Source organism: Phacochoerus africanus, chromosome 1 (assembly GCF_016906955.1).
Source record: "Phacochoerus africanus isolate WHEZ1 chromosome 1, ROS_Pafr_v1, whole genome shotgun sequence".
Lineage (NCBI taxonomy): Eukaryota > Metazoa > Chordata > Mammalia > Artiodactyla > Suidae > Phacochoerus > Phacochoerus africanus.
The window spans coordinates 221414661-221423805 of record NC_062544.1 but is presented as its reverse complement, the minus strand read 5'-3'; the positions used below and the strand labels follow the sequence as shown (position 1 = coordinate 221423805).

General features: G+C 38.6%; 1 protein-coding gene across 6 annotated transcripts in view; it reads right to left on the bottom strand.

Moving 5' to 3' along the window:
* Positions 1–1243: 1243 nt before the first annotated feature.
* The window catches only part of TMEM39A (transmembrane protein 39A), a 31207-nt gene continuing 23305 nt past the window's right edge, over positions 1244–9145 (bottom strand). For 2 of the 6 annotated variants that reach the window (XM_047791607.1, XM_047791644.1), the window contains 4 exons: positions 7789–8137; positions 6810–6997; positions 4723–4843; positions 1244–1725 (listed from right to left, as the gene is read on the bottom strand). In XM_047791607.1, coding sequence (XP_047647563.1) covers positions 1492–1725; positions 4723–4843; positions 6810–6997; positions 7789–8137 — 892 coding nt within the window. In that variant the 3' untranslated portion in view covers positions 1244–1491. Of the gene's footprint in view, positions 1726–4722; positions 5910–6809; positions 6998–7788; positions 8138–9145 lie in introns of those variants that run through there. The other 4 variants (XM_047791615.1, XR_007136448.1, XM_047791621.1 and 1 more) reach the window with 4 other exon arrangements.

The window sequence follows — 9145 nt, the reverse complement described above, 5'->3', positions numbered from 1 at the left end:
AGGAAACAATGGTTAAACAGAGCAGTCACCTTGAACAGCTGTATACATACCTACTCCTCATAATGCTGCCTTTGCTGAAAACCTGTTGGGAACTCTTCTGCAAGAATTGTTTTCAGGAAGTCGTTGTGGCTCAGCAGTAACAAGCCAAACTAGGATCCATGAGGAAGGTTGGAAGTTTCACTCAGTGGGTTAAGGATCCCGGTTGCTGTGAGCTGTGGTGTAGGTCATAGACTTGGCTTGGATCCGTGTGGCTATGGCTGTGGAGCAGGCCGGCAGCTGTAGCTCCGATTCAACCCCTAGCCTGGGAACCTCTATATGCCATGGGTGCAACCCTAAAAAGCAAAAATTTAAAAAGAAAATTGTTTTCAGAGCCAGCTTATGAATTACATGATTTTTCTTTTTTACTTCATAAGCCATATTGTGTTTCACCAAAAGCCTCACAGTGTAAAAATGCCAAAGTGAGCATAGAAAACACATAAGAATGTATTTCAGGCTCTCAAGATAGGCCTCAGAAGTTTAAATGACTAGTGACATCAACAGACTAAGCTTATCACCTCTCAAGAACATGGAATGAAAAGGGTTAATGCTCACAGACATGAAGGTTCTGGAGTATGAAATTAAAACACACACACAGCAAACTGAGGACAAAAGGTAACTCCTCATATTTCACTTCTGCTCACAAATCCACACATGGGTTGCTACTAGGCGGCACCATTCTTCCAGGTACTTGGGATCTTCAACCTGCCCATACCCCAACCTGACCATACCCCAGGGGATCTGCTCCCACTGATCCACTCACACATCAGTTCCTTCTGAGTGTGGGCCCTATTTTGTCCTTAGGTATTATTTCAAAGAGCCAACAATAAAAGGAAAATCTTTACAGGCAAAAGTGAAAGAACAGGGAAAGTGACATCAACATCCTGTTTCAGGATAGTAACTTACGCAAAAGTACATTTAAACGTCATTGGGCAGAGAGAAATGCTTCTATCTAGATGGCAACAAAGAGAACCCCACCAGGACCAAAACCCACTCTTCCTCCATGCATTCCAATACTATCTGCCAGTCAGAGAAAAAGACAGTGAGTGCTGTCAGGCAATTCCACTGATCTCCCTTTCTGGAGCAATAAGGCCAACTGAGGACTAAAGATAATGAGAAGGACTGGAAGGAAAGCAGACATACAAAAAGTACTCTGACAAGTGATATATGAGATGTGTTCATAAATGAATGAGTTATTCCAGAGCCATACAAACAAATCAATCTCTTTACTGGAGAGGCATTCCTCTCCTCTGTGTATCATTCAAATATACTAACACATGAAAGATCACATCACCTTGTTTATGGATACATTTAATATCCCTTGCCCTTCCCACCTTTCAAAACATAATAGTATACAAAATATAAAATATCTTAAATATTTATAAAAATCGCAAGAAAAAATAGAACGTATGAAAATATTTTTATCTGAGTTCTCCCTCATTGTTGAGAGGCAGCTTAGTTTGCCTTGAGTTCGTAACTGTTGAGTGGATAGGAGTATGCCCTGCCTAATACTATTCTGTCCCGGAGGAGCTTAAATAAAACATAGTAGTTGCAAAAGAGGATGAGAGCCATGGAAAGTGTGTGGTTCCACTTCTCCGACCGCAGCAAGGAATAGAGCTGGTAGAAGACAACACTGCCTTCAATAAGGATAAGCAGATTTAACAGCCTTAATGGACGATGAAACAGGAACTGTAAGGAAGTTAAAAAGCAAAATGTTATTTCATAGAAAAGACTGCAGTTATTCTCACATTTTTTTCCTAAAATCTTTTCATATTTACAGGCTCTTACTTGCACTAACAAGTAGATCTGCTTATTGACTATTGGTCAGGCTATTTCCTGCTATAGAGACCCAAACCCTTTTCTTTTCTTTCATTATTTTCAAGGAATAATGAGATACATTTTTTTTTTTTTTTTTTGGCTGCAAACGTGGCATATAGAAGTTCCCGGGCCAGGAATTGAACCCACACCACAGCGGTGACCCAAGCCACTGCAGTGACAATGCCAGATCCTTAGTCTGCTGCACCACAGAAGAACTCCAAGAAAAAATGAAATACATTTTTATTTCAATGTGTCTGAGATGTGAAAAGGGATTATATCCAAAAGAACTTTGCCTCTAAAGATTTTTCCTAGATTCTATTTTAGGTATGTACTTTATTTCAGATAACCAAAAGTATATTTATTTATCTAAGATGAAGGACCAAATAGGAAATATTTTAGATTTTACAAGGCAAAAGGAATATTATGTAGGTAACTCATAACCTCTTAAAATGTAACCAATTAAAAAGTAAACATCACTGTTTGCTTGTGGGCTGGTCTAAGACATAAACACCTACACTAGACAAGTCTGGAGGGAGTGGAGGTGTGATGTGATTTGAAATAAAGTAATTTCTTATTTTTATCTAAAACCGTTATCCACCATGCTATTTGTTTTGCTTTGTTTGTTTTTCTGGATATTGAGAACTAAGATACACAAAGACAGAACAATGTGGAAGGAAAAATTAGTCATTTGGCTAAAAACAGTTCACTGTTTTCATTCCTACCAAATCCTTCACTCTAAGTTAGAGGCTAAATCCTGATTCACTAATAACAATGTATTATGAATAAAAAGACAGAGGTCATAGGTTGCAAACTGTGGCAATGGTAGTATACCAGTTCTAAAACAACTAATTCAGACTTGAGAGCTCAAAACTGAGAATAAAGCCAAATCATTATGACAGCTAATGATTAAAAGTAGCCAGGTTCTCAGAATCCTTCTGCAGAAGGAAGAAATGTTTAACCTGAGTTTTATTACATGATATCCAGAAATATCATGTATAAAACTGGCTCAGATTTAACGTTCTTAAAAAACAAACCAACCAAAAAAACCAGGCAATTTCAGATTCCATGGCAATTATAACAGTTATAATTAAATGTGTAGGTTAAGCTGTAAACTGAATGAGTAGAAATGTGAAGACAGGCTTTAAATTCTAACAGATATAGATAACAGACACATTTTAAGCGAGTGTTCTCAAAGTTCAGTGTACTTAAGAATCATTTCCAAAAAAGCAGACACTGCAAATTCCTAGGTTCCGTCAGAGATTCTAAATGACCCAACCACCACTTGGAGAAGCACTGATTTACCTGTTTGGTCACATAAAATCAGTAATAAGTTAATTTTCCCTAATCTTTCTTCTACGGATTCCACCTGATTCTTCAGCTATCCAACAACACCAGCAAGGAAAATACTTGTTTTTCAAGCAGAACATTTTAATAAAGTCTCTGGTTACTAGAGGTTTCCAACAGAAGTCATTACAGCCTATAGAATTCAGCTAACTGAATTAAATATATGGTTTAGAAACCAAATGCTTATGTAGTTATAACTTAAGTCCACGCCTCCATCTTCAGGCAATCCCACAGGAGTCTAGGAGATGACTGTAGTTTCCTCATTCAAAGGCCTTTCACCTTGCCCCACCTTCCCCTACCTTGGTATTTATAAGCATCCTGCATGATGCAAGCTCACAGTATTTAATTAAAAGGCCTTTTAGCAGCAAACACCTGCAGAACCAAAAAGTCCAAGTACCCTCATAAGGAACTGGGAGGGGTGGGTAGAGGGCTGGGAGGGACAAAGAGATTCAAGTATTAAATAAATAGATAAACGGATATATATAGGTAAGTATCTTCAATTCTTTTTCAGAATATGACCTCCATTCAAAGACAATGCACTGTACTATGGGCGTTTTTACTAAAAACAGTCCCCTGCATGTAACTTCTTTTCCCCACTCCCATTAATCAACTGGCTTTTCTCTTATAAGTAAATACTTCTGCCTCCTAGAACAAGAATTTCTGGAAAACTGAATAGAACATAACCCAAGGCATAAATTGAAATGGGAGAGAAGCTGGGTTTGGGGGGTGTCTATTCCTTTTTCCTTTTAAACTTTTAAGCCTTTTCTCCTTTTAATCCAAGAAAAGGTAAAAAGGCTAGAGATCATGCCATTTGCCTACTTTTTTTTCCCTTGCTTTTAGGGCCGCATCTGTGGCATACAGAGGAGTTCCCAGGCTAGGAGGCAAATCAGAGCTACAGCTGCTGGCCTATGCCACAGCACAGCCACACCAGATCTGAGCCACAATTGTGACCTATATCACAGCTCATGGCAACACTGGATCCTTAACCCACTAAGCAGATCCAGGGATTGAACCCATATCTTCATGGATACTAGTTGGATTTGTTACCACTGAACCACAACGGGAACTCCCCATCTGCCTACTCTTGAAGGGGAAATCAAGGTATTTTCAGATGATATATATGGCAAATACCAAAAAATTAAAACTATCAATTACTATATTAAATACTACTTAAGGATACATGGAAACAAGTATATCACCAAACCAAACTATTACAAATAAAAGTTTTAAGATGAAAAGGGAATGTCTTAAATAATTGTGAACTTGTTTTAAGTAATACTAGACTTAATGAATTCCAATATAACTAGAGAAACCCCCAAGCTATTTATGCTGAGATACTGGTGTTTCACCTTCAATCTGCCTTTGAGAAGATATTTACAAAGGACAGAGGCCATTATAGTATTAAAATAATTACTATTAATTTCTTAAGACGTGCTACACGCTGTACTGTGTTAGATGCTTACACACAGAGTTGCCTCCTAACACCCTCAAGCTTATGTTTGAAAAGAAATAAGCGGTACTTGCATAAAAGCGAGCATGGGATACGTCTGAAGGCACCGCCACGTTGTAAGGCCCCATGGCTCTATATAAGCATCTGCTGTGTCGCACCAGCACCCCTTGAGGCCATATTGTATTTTCTGACCAACTAAAGGAGAAAGAAATTCAATGTTAGCGTGCTGACAATTACAATAAGATAGCGTCTGGCAAAGCCAGTTATATTTCTATGGAAAGGATTAAGTATTCAAGGCTTCATCTGCCTGAATTCTGAAAATACAGTAATTCCAAGGTTAAATGGAAGAAGTTAGGAAGGATTTATTATAAGTGCATTGCTCTATAGGAGAAAGAAACTGAAAAGTTAACTGGTGTCAAAGAACTTAAGAGGCTTAGGAGAATGAGCAGAAATATATGTGTAAGTAAGGCATCTATGAGCCAGAAAATCAGGTATAAGCAGGTGAACTGTCACCTCAATCCCAAGTGAGCAGAGTCTATTGGTGGAAATGCTAGAGGGAACAAACAAGAAGAAAAAGTGGATGGCAATAATAGCAGAGAAATTATCACATTATCAAACTAGCATGACATCAGAATTACATCCCCAAAAGCTACAGAAAATCTGTTTATTACACAATTCAAATGCTTCATATATATGAGAAGCTAAACAGAAGAACACAGAGACACACAAGTACCGACACACAGACTTCTCTTTTTACCGCTTTCTTGGTTTATTTTTACAGAGGTTTCTCTAGGAAAAAGAAGTTACGGAAGAAGCTTCATTCTTTCCAGCACCAATGTAATGGAGTTGGGGTGGGGATGGGGATCTTCAGGTTAAGCTTTTTAAAAAAATCTAAGTTAATTCATCTCATCTTGATTTTCGAAAGGTTAGTTTCCTAGGGTAAGAACTGGGACAGCATTTTAGATATGTTAAAGAAAAAAAACTTCTAGCACCCTGAAGCTTTCCAGTTCAGAAAATGTTCCGTCGGCCTTGCTCACACTTACCAGCATTAAAGTGATGATACACCTCATGGCCATGTGCCATCAGGAGCCTGAAGATGTACAGTACTAGTACTGTGGATTGTATTTTCAATTTTTATTGAAATTTGTCCTTTGCCCACAGTCGGGTTTCTTTTCAGCCTGGCCCAATCTCTCAGTTCCTGGACTTGAAGGCCTGTGCTAATCTGTATCAGACATCAAGGCAGATAATTGAAGGGAGCACTCTGAGGGGGAGAGGGGAAGGGAATGTCACCTCAATCTGTCCCACTTAATTAGGAAAGAATTCCTAGGTGATGAAATTTGTGAAATGTTCAACTTATAATGGGGAGGAAGATGAAGATGGTCCAGGTCTGAGAGAAAGATATGATGAAGGGCTCAGAAGCAAGATAATAAAAGAGTTCTAAAGTCAGTCATTTTGGACCATAGGGACCATGCAGAGAAATGACTGACAGGAGGACACAATGAGACAATGAGAGGAATACTCAGAAAGAACTCAATTAGGGAGTTTTCATTTAAATATAGGAAAAGTGAGGCAACACTCATTAGTGAGTTTAGGAAGAAAAGAAAAACACAATTAAAAACGCAATGTAAACACTAACAAAAAAAATTTTTTTTAACCAAAAAAAAAAAAGAAAGAAAGAAAGAAAAGAAAAATGCAGGCTAGAAAAATTTACATTTATTAGAAAGAAAAGATGAGAGAAGCAAATTCCAGCTGCCTAAATACAAGACAATTAGCTACCAACTATTTAGCTGTGGCAATGAAGATGAGGAGATGAATCTTAACAGTCTTCTGAAGAGAATTAAAAATATATCATGACTCTGAATTTGGGCAAAGGGTTAGGACTGAAAGAAAACTCCAAGATTATACTTGGGAAACAAATTACACATTCTAGAGTGAATGGGCAGTTGAAAGGTAGGAGGCATTTAAGGAGGGATTGGGGATGGTGGTGGAAATGAGTTAATGTCCCCTGCGTTCAGTTTAGAGTGATGACAAGCATCCATGTAGAACAAAAACTAAAAATTAAATGTTCAAAGCCAAGAATAAAAATGACATAGAAAGCAAATAAACATGACCAGCAGCATGTAAAAGGGTGTTACGTAGTTTTATCCTCTAACCTACTTACATATGCTGTGGAGCGTTGCTGTAGGACCCATGTTCAAGCTTCTGCCACTTGCCCAGGTGAGCAGCTGATTTATGTAGCAAATCACAGTATTTGGATGGCAGCAGTTGTGTGGTGAGCATGACAAAGGCATTGATCCACACCATAATGAGATGCTCACATGACCATCGCATGTCATAGTACTGGGTACTCTGGAAGAGATCAGAGGAGAGAGAAATGATCCAGGTACTGGAGAGCAAGAAGTCAGGGACGGGTGCGTGTACATACGCCCTGCAGACAAATGCCATACTGAGTCACATATGCATTTGTTGTCCTGCTGTCCGTGCAGAAAGATCAAGAGCAGAGTCCTCCAAAATCCATCAACCTGACTTTCTGGCTGTATGAGTTAGGGGTGGGAGGGAGAGGCAATTATACTTTAAGTGCTTCCTTTCTAGAAGAAGTGAATGTTCTCTGTGAATGACAACTCCGGCTGCAGATGTGCTCCTCAATGGGTGAAGAAGGGCACTAAAATGACCCAAAAGATTTTGGGCCCAAGAGACATCCAGATCATTTTTCTTTTCTACTAAAGTAAATTAAAGTTTAAATAAAGGTTAAACTCAAGGAACCTGCTGATAACCATGTTAAGATCAACCATGGAAGGCTGAACTACTGAAATTTTGGTCCTCTTAAGCTACCACATACTGATTCTATTTTAAGTTACAAGTTTATTCTCCCCAGAAACTGGGGGGGGAGAGGGGGGGAACTAAAAGAGAAAAAGAAAGAAGAGGAAAAAAAAAAAAGAGGAGACCACCACGGGTGTTATCACAGATACAGAAATATCTATCCACCAACCAGGTATTAGTGCACTCCAGATGCAGCCGAACTCCACCATCCAGGCTGCCAAAGGGGAGACAGAGAAAAGGGGGATTAAATAAGAAATACCCAGTTTACGTCATTCACACACAAATCTAGGAAGTACATAAAAAAGCAAATAACCACTTACCTTGACAAAACACAGGGGGAGAAATGCAACATAGTAGGCACTGAAGAGGGAGTTGAAGAGAACTTCCTTGATTCTATGGTTGAAATCTGCTTTCAGACATTCTACTTCATTTCGAATGAGGTCTGGAGACAGGGGGCAGCTGTGGGTGGGGATGGGTGTGGCATTATTAAACTGTTCTTTTAGAGACTCCAGCAGTAAGGAGAGGAAGTCTTTGGATTTGGCCAAGCCACCCACAGTCGAGGCACTTTCCTCTACCGCCTGGTGCTGAACCACATAGTTATAGTCTGTTAGAAGAAGATGAGCTCTACTATCTTGGTGGAAACAGCAGAGAGGAACATAAACACCAAACCTGTAGAAAAAAAGGGAGTATGAAAAGGAGAACACAGATGCCACCTAAGATCAGATCTTATAACTATGTTAGTAAAATAGTCATGATTCATCAGAGTGAACATAATACAACTGGGACTTTGCTGATGCTAAACTCATTCTCTGGGAAGCTTTTTAATTTCTTCCCACAAAGGCAATATATATTCATTGTAGAATAGGAGACTACAGAAAATCACAATGACAATAGAAGTTACCTAGAAACAATCACTTTTTATAATTTTTACAACTGGGTGCACAAACTTTATACTTTTTCTTTTACAAGTTCTTAAAGAGTATAAAGTGCTTTGTACACTGCTGTTTTAACTTTGGGTATGTTATGTATGCATGTATGTACTGACATTTTCTCATGTCATTAAATATTTCTCCGTAATAATTCTAAAGGGTACTATAGTATTCTCATATAGCTATACCATAATTTACCCATTTCTTTTCAGAAACTTGGGCTGTTTCTCACTTTCCACGACCATAAATGCCAATGGGATAAGTACTTTCCAGCACAGACCTTTGTGTACATCTGGCAATTTCTGAATGGCCTGTGCTTCACTTCAAGTTTTCTCTTCTTAATGAGGGGGGATGCCCTATCTTCCCACCACATCACCCACCACACTCCCACAGGCACTGTTAGTTCCTCTTTCCTGGTTATTTTTCTCTACTGATCTTACCACTCTCTATATATTTTACATGATAATTAGGGTTTTTTTTGTTGTGTTGTTTTGTTTTTCCCTCAGTCTATCTTCCCCTCACTACAAGGTAAGAACCAGACTTTTTAGTCTGCTTATTAGTTCACTTCTATATCCTTAATGCCTAGAATAGTGGCTGAACTATACTAGGCACTAAATAAATACTGGACGGATTAATGAAAACAATTCTTGAAGTACGATAAATAAATTTCTGCAGGTATAATTACTTATCTAAAGGACTGAAAGTTTGGGACTTTTCATAGCTTTTTATTGTTGCTCCAACCTTTGGT